This window comes from Plecotus auritus, assembly GCF_963455305.1.
Source record: "Plecotus auritus genome assembly, chromosome: 8".
NCBI classification, from domain to species: Eukaryota; Metazoa; Chordata; class Mammalia; order Chiroptera; family Vespertilionidae; genus Plecotus; species Plecotus auritus.
In genome coordinates this window covers 131153291-131168935 of record NC_137782.1, presented here as the reverse complement: position 1 = coordinate 131168935, position 15645 = coordinate 131153291, and the positions used below count along the sequence as shown (strand labels likewise).

Below are 15645 nucleotides of genomic sequence, written 5' to 3'. Positions count from 1 at the left end.
AAACTGCAGCTCGCAAGCCACATATGGTTCTTTGGCCCCTTGAGTGTGGCTCTTCCACAAAATACCACGTGCGGGCGCACACGTACAGTGCGATTGAAACTTCGTGGCCCATGCGCAGAAGTCGGTTTTCGGCTCTCAAAAGAAATTTCAATCGTTGTACTGTTGATATTTGGCTCTGTTGACTAATGAGTTTGCCGACCACTGTCCTAGTCCTTGATCTTAGATTTCCCAGTCTCCAGAACTTCGAGAGATAAATTTGTTGTTTAAGCCACTCAGGCTATGGAATTATTTTTATAGCAGCCCAAGCTAATACATGTTTTGTGCCTCTGTTTCCCCATCGGTCAAACAGGGATAATCGTGGCTACCTATTAGGACAGTTGTGAGGAAAGCTAACATAGGAAAATATGGAGGACAGAACCCAGCATACTTTAAGTGCTATGTCTTTTTGAGGAACTGTTATAAAAATGAAGACTGCCTCTATGCTCAAGGTACATGGGTGTCCAACTTGCACAAAGGTGCCATGTGGCCTTAGCTAGGTATTGAGATAACCCAGAAAATTCTCACTCCCATTGGCTAATAGTTACAACTCCACATTCTGCAAGCTTTAATTTGTATTCCTCTTAAAGGTTAATTTTCCCAGGAAAGGTAACAGTCACTTATTGCTCGGGTAATGAAAACAGATGGAATGAAAGATATTAGCTATAGGACCTGAGAGATGAGGACAGAGACCGCTGGAGGGATTGGAGAATAAGAATGAAGGCTGAAGGCCCTGCAGCCTTTTTCTTCAAAGCATGAAATTACGGAGAAAGTACAGTTGAGTAGATTTGTAACAAGCAAGGCCATTTACAGGGTAATTGTAAACTTTGAATTATCACACACACACACACAAAACTTTAAAGACTCCAAAACTGCATTTATTTGTCTGCAGGATATAGGCCTGTACCAGTTTTTTCACTTTTCATATTTGGAACCTGAAACACAGATGAGAGTTTACTGTAAATGCTAAAGATAAGGACAGGTCACAAAAGAAATGTCTAAAAACTTGTTCATTTCATTAGTAACCAAAGAAGTTTGAATTTAAAGACATAATTTTTACCCACAAAAATTCTACCATTTTAATAGATCCCACTGTTGGCAAGGATATGAATTCAGCACTCTTACATAGATGATAGTATTATAAATTAGCACCATGCATCAAGTCATAGATTGTACCTACCGTGGCTCAGGAGTTCTACTTCTGGGAATCGATCCTTTCAAAAAATACAGAAAGAGTGAAACACATTTAGTTATTTGCCATGTTTATGAGAACAAAAACCTGAAAACAAATGTCTGTCCATTAGAAAACTGTCCAATTTAATGAGCCATTAAAATTTGTAATAAAGACTATATATAAACCTCTAAACATGCCAATGGTAGAATAAGGAAAAACAGAACACACAATGTTATCTACCCCATGATAATTTCTTAACTCAGTTGTATAGAAAAAAATATTTGAAAGCATTTTAGAATATTTCCATCAGCGGTTTTACTAAGATTATTTTGTATCTTCTCAATTTTCTGAAATCTCAACTTGAAGAAAAAACAAATGCATGACTAAAAACATAAACTCACTCAAATGATGGTCAGGCAGTTTGTATATCGGAACTTAGATGTGTGTCATTGTGGATAATAAAATACCAAATGCTTTAACTTAGGTTAAAGTTCTTATTTCCTAGTCCCCTCTCATTCACATTTCCAGGATGAGTTTTGTTAGAATGAAAGGCAGTTAAAGGATTTAACACTATTTCCCACATCCCATTGACTCACTGAATATTGGGCAACTTAGTTAAACTTCTGTCCCTTAGTTTCCTGACATGTAAAATGGATATAATTGTCTGTACATCACAAGTTGGTTACAAAACTTAATAGGCTACTAGGTACAATCTTCCAGGAACAGTGTCTGGCACAACGTAAGTATCAATAACTTTTTTCCCCCTGACCTTGATTAAGCCTTTTCACTATACATGTGATCAAGCTTTCTTTTCTTGAGTTCAAATTTAGCTTTACATCTTTTATTTTAAAAGTTTTTATATATCGGAGAAACCAAGATGGCGGCATAGGTAAGCACCTAAACTGCTGCCTCACACAACAATTTCAAAACTACAACTAAAAGACAGAACGGACACCATCCAGAACCACAGGAAATCTGGCTGAGTGGAAATTCTACAACTAGAAGGAAAGAGAAAAGCTCACAGAGAATTGGAGGTACGGCAAAGGGTCTTTGTGTGCGCAGAGAGGAAGGGCAGCGGAGAGCCTGGCTGACTTTCTCTGGCGGGAGGGGGAAGGAAGCCCCCGACTGCACTGAACCCCAGTTCCGACTGCACTGAACCCCAGTTCCGGGTGAAACCCCGTGGACTCAGGCTCATACAGGGGGAGTCTGGACTATCAGGTAGAGAGAAAGGCACCCAGAGACTCGGAGACCCAGGGGAGCCCCGGCGGGCAGGGGTCTGGAGGCGCACACGCCAGTGTGCACAAGGACTGTGGAGGTTGCCACAGGCTTTCTCTAGCAGAAGGGAGTCAGGAGCTCCTGACTGCACTGAACCCCAGTTCTGACTGCACTGAACCCCAGTTCCAGGCGAGCTCCTGGGGACCCACGCTCTTGTGGGGGGAATCTGGACTCTCAGGCGGAGACTCGGGAGCCGGGGAAGGCAGAGGTCTGGAGGCAGGCGCGCATGTGTGCGCAAGGGCAAGGCTGACGGGAAGCCAAGACTGTCTGCTCTGCCCTGAGACTCCACCCCATCCAAGCTGAGCACAGAGGCTTTTGCAATTTGGCAAGTCTAATCCTATAAGGCTGTCTCCAGCACCAAACTTCTCCCAGCATAGACACAGCTGATCCTTACAGCCAACTGGCCTGGAGGTCAATTCCTCCCAGTGATACCAACAACAATCAAGACTTAACTACAACAAGGCTGTACACACAGTCCACAAAGGGGTGCACCAAGAGTGTCCACCTCAGGTTAACTGGGGAGGCCGACCCACTGGGCCATATAGGAAACCTAGCACACAAAGCGATCCTACTAACTCAGGGAAGCAGTAAAAATGCGGCGACAAAGAAACAGATCACAAACGAAAGAAATGAAGGAAAACAAACAACTGGATATAGAATTCAAAACCACGGTTATAAGGCTTTTCAAGAATATCCTAGAAAAGGCTGATAAATATAATGAGACCCTCGAAGATATGAAAAAGGACCAACTAGAAATTAAACATACACTGACTGAAATAAAAAATATTATACAGAGACCCAAAAACAGATTAGAGGAACACAAGAATCAAGTCAAAGAATTGAAATACAAAGAAGCAAAAAACACTCAACCGAAAAAGCAAAAAGCAAAAACAATCCAAAAAGTTGAAGATAGTGTAAGAAGCCTCTGGAACAACTTCAAGCATACCAACATCAGAATTATAGGGGTGCCAGAAGAAGAGAGAGAACAAGATACTGAAAACCTATTTGAAGAAATAATGACTGAAAACTTCCCCCACCTGGTGAAAGAAATAGACTTACAAGTCCAGGAAGTGCACAGAACCCCAAACAAAAGGAATCCAAAGAGGACCACACCAAGACACATCATAATTAAAATGCCAAGAGCAAAAGACAAAGAGAGAATATTAAAAGCAGCAAGAGAAAAACAGTTAATTACCTACAAGGGAGCACCCATACGATTGTCAGCTTATTTCTCAACAGAAACTATGCAGGCCAGACGGGAGTGGCAAGAAATATTCAAAGTGATTAATAGCAAGAACCTACAACCAAGATTACTCTACCCAGCAAAGCTATCATTCAGAATTGAAGGGCAGATAAAAAGCTTCACAGATAAGAAAAAGCTAAAGGAGTTCATCACCACCAAACCAGTATTATATGAAATGCTGAAAGGTATTCTTAAAGAAGAGGAAGAAGAAAAAAGTAAAGATAAAAATTATGAACAACAATTACATATCTATCAACAAGTGAACCTAAACATCAAGTGAATTAAAAACCTGAGGAACAGAATAAACTGGTGAATATAATAGAATCAGGGGCATAGAAAGGGAGTGGACTGATAATTCTCAGGGCAAAGGGGTATGGGGGGGTTCAGGAAGAGACTGGACAAAAATCATACACCTATGGATGAGGACAGTGGGGGGGAGGTAAGGACAGAAGGTGGGGTGGGAACCAGGTGGAGGGGAGCTATGGGGGGAAAAGGAGAAACAATTATAATAATCTGAATAAAGATTTATTTTAAAAAAAGTTTTTATATATCTAGGAGGTTTTAAACCTAAGAGACAAATTCATGTAATATTTTGTTTACTTGAAGGGTTAAAGGGTAATTTAATTTTACCTGCCTATGGTCTAGTATATTATATATCATTGTCTTTTTTTTTTTTTCTTAAGAGTTTCCTGGAAAATTCCAAAAAGGCAATATTTAAGTATCAGAATATGAAAACTTAAATTTTATTAATGTTGTCTGATTCTCACCATTCATTAAAAAGAAAAGCCTGTAAGTCAATGTGTTACAGGATCAAGAAGAGCGTGGTCTGAGGAACAGAAACCCAGCTTGCTGCCCAACTCCTTTAATAAGGCAGGTGCACTCCTGTGGTTGGGTGTGTCGCTGGATAATTTGACATATTATCCAATGTACTTTTCCCTCCAGCCACTCAGTCAAGGCTTGGGGTTGGGATGGGTGGCAGCAATAGAGGCGAATCGCAAGAATTGGATGGAAGTTTCCCTCAAAGGTAGAGGCTGGCCTTCCTTGGACAGACAGCGCTTTGGGTTAGCAGAAAACCAAATGCTCAGACCGCCTAAGCTAGTCCTTGAGGAAGGTCAATGTGTCCTTCCACCTTTCCCCTTATTCTAATCCTGGGTTATCCAGAATAGATCAAAGGCCATTACACGTCAGAGAAATAAAAAAGAAAGTACTGGCCTTCTCAAATTATGCTCACTGACGGGGTTAGGAGCACAAACCAGGTAGAATTCTTGCCAAACACACTTCACACACATACACATGCATGCACACACAACATTCAAAAGCCCATTTCCATGATTTATTTGACCTTTTGTCCTCATAGAAAAATTAGAGTTCCAACAAACTTCCTCTCTTATTTTTGCAAAGAAATAGAAATTTGTCTATCCTCTAACTTTTTAAAAATCTTAATCAGATTTCGCTTTAAATGTCTTCCTTGGGTGCTGATTGGATCTCTTCCTGAGTAGCTGCGGCCTCAGGAATCCTCTACCTGAATCACTCCAGAGTCAGATGGATCCTGTCCTACATGTCCCAAATCTCACCCTTCCAATGTTCCAGAGAGGACGACCAGCATTTGTATCATCACAGTACCAACCCCTCAGTGCCCAACGTTCAGAAGACACAATAACACCCTAGAGCAGGGGTGGGCAAACTTTTTGACTCGAGGGCCACAATGGGTTCTTAAACTGGACCAGAGGGCTGGAACAAAAGCATGGATGGAGTGTTTGTGTGAACTAATATAAATTCAAAGTAAAGGAGCAGAGGGGAGAGCAAGAGAACCGGATGGAACAGCCGGATCCAGCCCGCGGGCCATAGTTTGCCCAAGGCTGTCCTAGAGCCAAATGCAACCACTGGCACAGCCTTCCCTCTGAACCTCAGTGCCCTTGGTCTGGGGCTACAAAGTTAAATGCCTAAACTGGTGAAGTAATAAAGGGTGCTGGGGATCCACAAACCAGCGGACACACACCCCATCAAAAGGAAGTTCAGTTTTTTAAATACTCTGTTGGCTAAACTTATCCGAAAATGGCCCCTAGGCTACCAGTGAATACGGGGACAGACAAAAGTGCTTCCCAAGGAAAAGCCTAGGCCCACCCCACTGCTATGGTAGGGTTTTTGCTAAAACACACAGCCACTACCTGGGGGAAATGTGAGAGGGAAGACAGAAGATAGATACTTCCGGGCTTTCCCTGGGTGATTATAAATTAATCCCAACTCATTTCAGAGCCTAAACTGCCATTAGAAGAAATGTCTGCAGTGATTGCTTTCACCCAGAGATTACCACAACCTTCAGAGGAAGTAGTAGAAATCTACCACCCACACAAGCTTCCTTCTCCGAGAAACTCCCAAGGCTGCTGCCAGGACAGGCCAAGATTCAGAAGTGTGTGGTGGGGACACATCCGGGCCTCATCATAGACACCATGTTTATCCATATATCTCTTTCCAGAGCTCCTCTAACCCAGCACAATTGGCATCTCACCCAACACTGAAGGTGGCCTTTGTACAGGGACACAACCTCCACAGGATCTCAGGCAACTCTGAATGAAATTCACAGTCTTGTGTAATGTGAAATACCCACATCATAGCCATGCATGACAAATAGAAGGAGCAAACAATGGTGGTTTATTCAACATCTTGCCGCCCAGCAATGTCCAATCCCCAAACAGCAAAATCTTACACCTGAAAGTCCAATTCTAAATGAGCCTCGTCTGGACCTTGACATGAATCCCTATCCCCACCCCGGCCAGATGCTGTGGCTTCACCTGGCCCACAGCCCTCTCCATCCACACACATACTTGCTGATTCAGTCCCCCAAATGAACCTACCCTCGCCTGAGAAATTAATCTCCATTCCTACCATCAGCAGATCTTATGTACTTCGTTTGGAATTTTGCCTCTCAGGAATGTTGCTGATCTTGCATAGCCTGTTCAGACACATCCCCAAATCCCAAAATATGACCATCTCTGCCAGCATCAGGAGTCCACTCCTCAAATCCTCTCCAAGGGCAAGAAGGGCTAAATGGGACATCAGGTTGGCAACTTACTTTTAAATGGGTCAGGAAAAACATTCTTTGTACTGTACTTGCAAGTTTTCTAAAAGTGGATTATTGTTTCAGAATAAATCTTTTTACTTTTAAAAATGATTTGAACATCAAAGAATAAGAAGCCCTTGACAAACCTGATGAAATCCTAGAACACTTCTGCAAAGAATAACTCTCTATATTCAGGCCTTAGAAAGCACACTAGACAGAAATTAAATGCATATATTAAAAATGTAAAATTTATTCTTTGTTTATTCTATGAACGAGAGGCCCAATACATGAAATTTGTGGCGGGTGGGAGGGTCCCTCAGCCCAACCCACGCCCTCCTGCAATCTGGGACCCCTCAGGGGATGTCCAACTGCTGGTTTAGGCCTGATCGGGCCTAAACTGGCAGTCAGACATCCCTCTTGCAATCCAGTACCTAACTGCCTGCCTGCTTGCTCCTTACTGCTTGGCTCACTGCTCCTTAGCTCCTGCCTTGGCCTCTCCCACCATCGCTCCCCAGCCGTGAGCCCAGCTTCTGGCTGAGCAGTGCTCCAGCTGTGGGAATGCACTGACCACCAGGGGGCAGCTCCTGTGTTGAGCATCTGCCCCCTGGTGGTCAGTGCACATCATAGCAAGTGGTTATGCTTTGATTGGTTGAACGGTCGACTGGACAACTGGACACTTAGCATATTAGGCTTTTATTACATAGGATTAGCATACTCTTCCAATTAAACTTGGTTAGCTAAAAGACTAAAAATGAAGTGTCTTGTTCCCTTTTTAAAAGAAATTTTCAATCAGAACTTTTGTTTCCTACTAGGAAAAGTTAATCCCTACTTTAAATCAATTTACTAGAAATGGCCTTATCTCCAGGATCACTTATCCTTGGAAGACATGGGTCTCCTATACATCCTTGCTGCTGGTGTCACCAACATAGGCTCTGCTACGAGGCCCAACAGGACTGGCAGAAATGAACAGTCCGTTAGCTCATCATGAGAATGGCATGGTGATGCCCACCTGATAAGCATCAGTGGGGATTAAATGCAAGTAAGATTCTAGCCTTACAGGGGTCCTCAAACTACGGCCCACGGGCCACATGCGGCCCACCGAGGACATTTATCTGGCCCGCCAGGTGCTGCTGCCTGTCCTGCTTAGCAGCCGACCCATCCCGGGCCCACAGTGCACATAGGAATTTGTTCATAGTTTTTTTTTTTAAACTATAGTCCGGCCCTCCAACGGTCTGAGGGACAGTGAACTGGCCCCCTGTTTAAAAAGTTTGAGGACCCCTGAGTCTAGTACACATTAAAACTTACATTTGTGGAAGCATTACTGTTATTAACTTAGATAGCCAGGTTCAAGTTTCAGTTCAGGTCATATTTACATTCTTTTCTTTCATTCTCAGTCATTTGCTGTCAGCTCATGTAGTAGCAACAGGAATTCTGTCTCCTAAGGGTTGACTGGCAAGGGAAGGCTTATATCTCAAATGGCCCAGAAATTGAAAATATAGATGAAGCATGTGCACAAATGGAGTACTTAGAAAAGAGTAATCAAATCAGAAATGCTAACCAAGGCCAGCCAGTCAGCAGGAAGCCTGTAAGACCTCAAGCCTGAGTGAAGCTTTGGTGAGAAGCACATGAGAAAACCATGAACACTTGCTTCAAACAGAGCTAAAGTGCCTGGAGCTCATTGTTGATTGCTCACCAATCCATGTGATTGCTCATGTTGCATCAAGCAGACTTAATAATGTATGTCCAATTGAACATTGACATGCCAGGTACTGTGCTAGATACTTCACTGACATGATGCCATTTGAACCTCACAGTTATCTTACATACAGGATAGGTACAATTATCCTTCCCATTCTACAAGATGAGCAAACTGAGGACTGGGGAGATTCCAATTCAGTAGCTCACCCAAGGTCACACAGCTAGCAAGTAATAGAACCAGGGTTTGAACCTCAGCATTTTATCTCTAAAACCTGCACTCAACTTCTATTTGAAATGGCCTCCAATCACTAACCATCACTTGCGACTCCACAGCCCTTTTTCCCTTATATCAGACTAAGCAACTTGCTTGGTACAGTTCATTTAGTTCTAGATTCCCACAAGCCTTTCATATTCCAACAGCAATCGTGTCATCAGATGGAGTAAGGGGTCTCATTTGTGTAACACTGAGACCCAGCAAGGACCAAAAGTCCACTTTCTAGACTTGGAGAATCCGGCTATTTTGAGTGGCTTCTTAGCTTGGCAGAGTAATAAGGGCTGTTACAATAAACTCCTTTGTTATTACTTAGAAAATGCTGCCTTATAACAAGGCCAATCTTTTTAAGTGTATGCGTGTGCACACATGAGTGTGCGTGTGTGTAAATGTTTGTATATACTATGACCATGCAGCTTTATGTATGGCAATCTAGTACTTTTTTTTTTTTCTAGAGACCTCAGAGTCCAGAAAACCTTTTGATATGTTAATTAGGGTCATAAAAAAATAAGCTTAGTCTATAAGTGGTTCTGAAGGAGTTGGCTTCCCCTGAGGCTGCTTAACAGTTAATTTGGGGACATAATAATAGATCTTCCCAACTAGCAAACTCCATCTCCCAACCTAGGTGCTTTCACAAAATGATCTTGTTTCAATAATGGTTCATCATAAAAAATACCACACACCTCGAGGGAAGCATTTTGAATTTTTTTTTTTTGACATCTATATTGCAATTTAAGAAGAAAGTCTTTACCATACTCCTGGTTGGGGAGTAACTCCAGTTGTAGACATCATGCTCTGGCGACAAGTGCATGCTGATTCACCACTGCCACCATCTGCCCAGGGCCCTTCCTCCTCATTCTTCAAGCCCACATCACAGCTAGCATGTTGAGTGCTGTTTCTCAATTGCTCTTTAGCCATGGATATATGTGGTTCAGAAGTATTGTTTATATAGTTCTGATGATCTGGGTTTTGTTTCTAGAAATCATATTTAGTTGTCAAACACTATGACAGTCAGACTTTGAAGATTTAAATCAATATACTTCAAAATAGTAATGGATAATGTTTCATTTAAGTTATAAGGGCAATTCTTAAGTTATGGAGAGAAAAATCATTGCTCAATGGACTGTATTTTGTTCATCTATAACCTAAAAATGTTGTGTAATGGGCCCCTGCATTTAAAATATTATAGCAACGTGGAACAGATCCTGTACTTTAATGAAAACAGCACAAAACTGAGCACTTCTGTTACACAATAAACATTAAAAAAAAAAAACCTAAGGCAGCCACTTGTATATCTACAGACTATGGCCGTGCTAAACCCAACTATCCAATTTGGCCAGTAGGACAATCACTCCCACCACTGTAGAATGTGTCCTTCATCACCTAAGAAGGACTAGTAGACAAGGGGGAAAAAAAACTCAAAAAGTACAATTATACACCTGGCTATTTCTGCCCTAAGTTTCTAGAACCATTGTTTCTCTAGTATCTGTCCTTCTCTTCTGTCCCTAAGCCTGGTCCCTCTGCTGCTTGGAAAAGACCTTTACTGGCTCTAACAGCTTTTCTTCTCCCTTTTGTTTTTAATCTTTCTTTCCAGTCTCAGACTTCCAGGTCGAATGGACTTGAAGTTTGCCACTTCCCTCTGCTCAGACTCCAGATTTTTAGCAATAACACACCCTCAACCCCCTACCAGCTGGCTTCCAGCCATTCCTATTCCACATCTCAAATGTTGGACCTGGTTGCCTTTCCTGAGCTCTCTGTGCTTCTCCCACTACTTCCTACCCTCAGATTTTCAAGATTCCCCCATCCCCGACTTTAGGACCCATCTTGCTTCTCCACTACCTTCCCACCACCTTCTCTCTGATGGCTCCTCCCTCTTCTCAATGATGTCACTTAGGGCTCATTTCTAAGGCCTTTCCTCTCTTCATATTTTACCTCCTCTGATGACTAATACATTCTCAGGCTTTCAAGATTTGCCTCTCCATGGAATGAGCCCATAAAATCAACCCCTATCTTCCACTGCCTAATGGAAACTTCTGAGCCATGCATTCTGAGAACAGTGGTGACGTCATGGTGCTTCACAGATTGCAAAGGAGGTTCATTTGATTGGTATCAGCAGACTATCACTGTGTTCTCCTGCAGGGTTGTCCTAGGGAAGACCTCTCCTAACGGAGACTCCTTTGGGATAGAAATGCCTCTTCCTTTCTGGGTCCTGTCTGATGTTATATATATATATATATATATATATATATATATATATATATATATATATATATATATATATATATATATATGATTTCAGAGAGAAGAAGGGAAAGGGATAGAGAGATTGAAACATCAATGATGGGAATCATTGATTGGCTGCTTCCTGCACACCCCTACTGGGGATCGAGCCTGCAACCCAGGCATGTGCCCTTGACCGGAATTGAACCTAGGACCCTTCAGTCCGCAGGCTGATGCTCTATCCACTGAGCAAAACCAGCTAGGGCTGATGTTTTTCTTGCTGAAGAGAAGCCACCACCACAGTGTGGATTTATGGAAGCCTCCTCTCATGACCCAGCTGTCAAGGTCCTATGAAAGACTCAGCATTTAGAAGCTCAGGGCCCTGGGCAGTGACAGAAGGTATATAGATGGTCAGGAACTTGGCTCCAAATCTTACACAGACTTATACACTCAATCCCTGCTCCTGACATTTCTTAACCTTGTGGCCTTTAATTGTATTTTGTGTTCTTCCTCTGTAAAATGAGGACCATAAATAACTCAGAGGGTTGTTATAAACTAACTGGAATGTATACATAAATTGCCTGGCACATACAAGGGCTCAATAAATGATGGATCTCATTGCTCTACCTTCCTAAACCTTTACCTCAGAGTCTTTGGCTCTTTCCAAAACATCACTGAGGACTCGTATGTATTCAGTTGCACCTTTAAGAATATCAACTTTGCTGGGCTTCCTGCTTTGAGGAAGAAATGGCACCAATGCCTTCAGTTTGGAAAACCCACGGTTGAGATTTTTTATCTGGAAAACAAAAAAGCACAGTGAGAACAGAGAAGCTAATTTGTACAGACATCCCCCCAAACCACAGAAGGGGCCTTTGAAGGCTCACTTCCACAGCTCTCTTGTATAAGTGGGACATCTAAATAGGCACATGCCAGAGAGTCACCACTTCACTAACAGTAGTCCCTGGCAAGGAAGGGGAGGGGGAGTGACATAAACTCAGCACTGTGGGTGGACAGACTAGAAGGAGTGTCTATGTTCACCCGATCCCTTTCTGTTCCTCTGAGAACACAACAACTGCATTGTAACGTGGAGGCAGTAGGGGCAGTGGCTAAAAGCTCTGACTCCATAAAACTGGATTTAAAGCCCAGCTCTACCATTTAGCTTTACAAGAGTATTAGGATACTTCATATCTCCAACACTTGGTTTGCTTATCTGCAAAATGAAAAGTACCTATCTTGTAGATTTTTTTGTTATAACTCTTCAACTTCTTGCCTAGCTGAATTGATGATATAGAGTAAGTGTTAGAGTCCAGAGAGTCTGCATGTTGGCGAGACTCGAAAGGTAGAATGAGATACCGTCCTCCCGAAGGCCCCCCCCCCCCCCCGCAAATCTCTAGGGTCTAATTCCTCAGCTCCAAAGCCCAAAAGTGTGACAATATCCCCCTAGGGGACACAGATCCTAAAAGAGATGGCTCCTACTATGCCATAAAGTCAATGTACTCACATAGCAAGCCTCTCCCACCCCACATCAAAGTGGACTAAGGACATAGCCCATTCGCCACAGAATAAAATAACCAGGAAACATGAAATATTGAACTTTAATAATCAAAGAACTACAAATTATAACAGAAATAGGTGCCATTTTTCATGTGCTGCACTGGTAACATTTTTGTTTAGGTTTGTTCATCATACCCAGTATTGAGGATGGAAAAGGGAATGATCCTATATCTTATAAAAGGGGATAAAAATTGGTAACTTCTCTAGAAAACAATTGGATAACTTGTGTTAAAAGTTGAGACTGTATGTATCCCAGTAATTCTACATCTAGCATTTTATTCTAAAGTAATGAGCAGACATGGACATAGATTTATGTACCATAATAAGGTGCAAAGAGCACACGTCCCACAGTAGGAGACTGGATAAGTTATGGTCCATTTCTAGGTCAGTCTATGCCATTAAAAGTTGCTCTTTGAGCCCTAACCGGTTTGGCTCAGTGGATAGAGCGTCGGCCTGTAGATTAAAGGGTCCCAGGTTCGATTCCGGACAAGGGCATGTACCTTGGTTGCGGGCATATCCCCAGAGGGGGATGTGCAGGAGGCAGCTGATCGATGTTTCTCTCTCATCGATGTTTCTAACTCTCTATCCCTCTCCCTTCCTCTCTGTAAAAAATCAATAAAATATATATATTAAATTTAAAAAAAGTTGCTCTTTGAAAGCATGCTTAGGGATATGAGGAAATGCTTTTGATAATGTTAAGTGAAAAAGATACAAATATATCTTCAATATGTGTACTAGATGGTCACAACTTTGAGAAATTATATATAGGGTGTCCCTCAAAAATGTATACATTCACTTTGAATAACTTCAAAGGCAGTGTTTATTAAAATGCATTTCATTTTCAAAATTGAGCTATCAATTAAAGTGTATATGCATTTTTTGGACACTGTATATATATATATACACATAACTAGAAAAAAAAGACTGGGAATTTATACACAGAGAACGATAGTTCATAGTCATCATGTTTGTGTTATGGGTGTTTCTGTTTCCTATATAATCATCTCTATATTTTCCAGGCATATTCATTGCATCATTATAAAGAATAAAGGTGATTAGTTTTAAAATAGTGGATAACACCAGGACGAATTCTCCACAGAAAGCGCTTCCTTCCTGCTGGGAAGGCCCACACAAAATGCAAAATATTGGATCCGAATCTTGTTTGAGGGCCACATCATCACAGCAGATCACAGGGTTATTTTCATGAAGAGTCTAGTGTCTGGTAAAATCATGCTTCTCCACCCTTGCAAGTTTCCCAATTTTCCTTTAAGTCTTTTACTCTTCCTTGGTCCTTTCTCTGCACACTCTTTCCCAGACAAAGCTCCTAGTTGATTCACTGGGGATACATTTCTAAGGGGCAGATGGCCCCAACTTCTCCTACAGCAGGTCCTCCAGCACCTCGGCCGTCGGGGTGCCCAGGAACAGGCCCCAACAGAACTTCTTCCTCAAGTCCCAGCTTAAATGTGCGCCCCTGCCTCTTCCACCATTCACCCTTCCCTCTCTAGGATCCTCTTCTGCTGCGACCCAACCTACAGACTGCAACTGAACCAAAGGAGACCTGATCTGACAAGATTGGGGGCCGAGTTGAATTACAAATACCAAAAGCTACCAGTAGATGCCGCTCCTACTACGGCCCACAGGACCACTCGGGTTGGTGATTTGGAGCGAAGCCCGCCTGACTGGGAAATGGGCACTTTCTCTATTTTGGCAGGGTGTTGACTGGGAGTCTGGTGCACACTGGGCTTGCGGGGGAAGAGAGGGGCGGTGTTTGTTTTTGTTTGTTTGTTTAAAGAGAACTTTCATTAGGCCCCACTCACCCCATTTGTGCTTGGAGACAGAGACGAAGAGCACAGGGAAAAGGGGTGGCGAGAGCCCTGCACACCCCAAGCGCCCACCAGCCCACTCGGTTGTGAGATTTAAGAGCAACTCGGGTGCTCTAAACGTTTAAAAGCATCTGCCAAGGGGAGACATTTCTGAAGTTGTCACGGGCCTCCTCAGCTCCCCAGGCGTGTTAGCACAAGTCCAGGTGGGTAGGCACGTGAGGTGCCCATCTCAGTGGCGGCGAGTGAGCAGCTGGACCAGGGTGGAGGGTAACAAGGCCACTGTCATGCACCCAGGCTAGGACACAGCTGGCCCTCAGGAGGCCGACGCTCCTGGGGGGGCACGGATGGCCAGCGAATGGGTGCACTGGGGCCTGACCAGGTGGTGGGAGCTGGGTAGCGGGAATGGGGGCGAGGAGAGGGGAGAAAGTCATTCCTGTCCTGGTGCGGGTTGTGGGGTGGCGAGCCCGGGTGGCCTCGGGGACCCGCGCGGGGCAGGGCGCTCACCCTCTCGCGCTCCTTGGCGTTGGCCACACGCCGTCGCTCCAGCACCAGCTGCAGGTCCTCGGTGGACGAGTAGCCGCCTGAGGGCAGCCGCTTGAGGCGGCAGATGGCGGCCAGCTGGGGCAGCGGCCCGAACTGTTCCCGCAGCAGGTCCTCCAGGACCTCGGCCTTCGGAGTGACCAGTAAGCCGGGCACGATGTCCATGGCTGCGCACTGGGCGGGAGGCCGCGCGGGCCTCTTATCCTCTCATTGGGGGCACCTGGGGCCGCACGAGGCCCGGGGCCGCGGGGGCGGGGCCTGGACCACCTGCGCCCATAACCCTGCCGCTGCGGCACACCAGGTCCCACTCTCTGGAAGTTCTCTCTCTCTCTGTGTATATAGATGGGTAGGCATGTTTTAAAAAGTATTTCATACTATTATTTCCAATTCCAATCCAACACCTCAGGTTTCTCCCTAGTTGCCCCCTTTTCTTATTTGTAACTTCCCTTTTTCTTTAAGAAAATATGTTTTAATACATACTTATATTTTTTAAAATATATTTTTGTTTGCTCTTAAGTTCCTTTCGAGGCAGATAGAAGGCAACAGGAGCCAAATGTGTGGGAATGAAGCCGAAAATGGAAATAGTTTACCCATTTACTTAACTTTCCTTGAGGATCAAAAAGGACTTTATTGACATTGTTCTATTTTTATCGCCAAACCCTTGAGTGGACTAGCTGGTGTGTATCAGGAACCCAGTGTAAGAACTTTATTCTTTCACTAGAGGCCTGGTGCACAAATTCATGCACGGGT

At 43.6% G+C, this 15645-nt stretch overlaps 1 protein-coding gene across 1 annotated transcript; it reads right to left on the bottom strand.

The window, feature by feature from the left end:
* Positions 1-9505: 9505 nt before the first annotated feature.
* FIGLA (folliculogenesis specific bHLH transcription factor) lies at positions 9506-15060 on the bottom strand (the record flags this gene model as incomplete). Its single annotated transcript, XM_080684605.1, has 3 exons — positions 9506-9733; positions 11622-11774; positions 14860-15060. The coding sequence occupies 3 exons, from the start codon at positions 15058-15060 to the stop codon at positions 9506-9508; spliced, it is 582 nt and encodes a 193-aa protein (XP_080540731.1).
* Between the last annotated feature and the right edge of the window lie 585 nt (positions 15061-15645).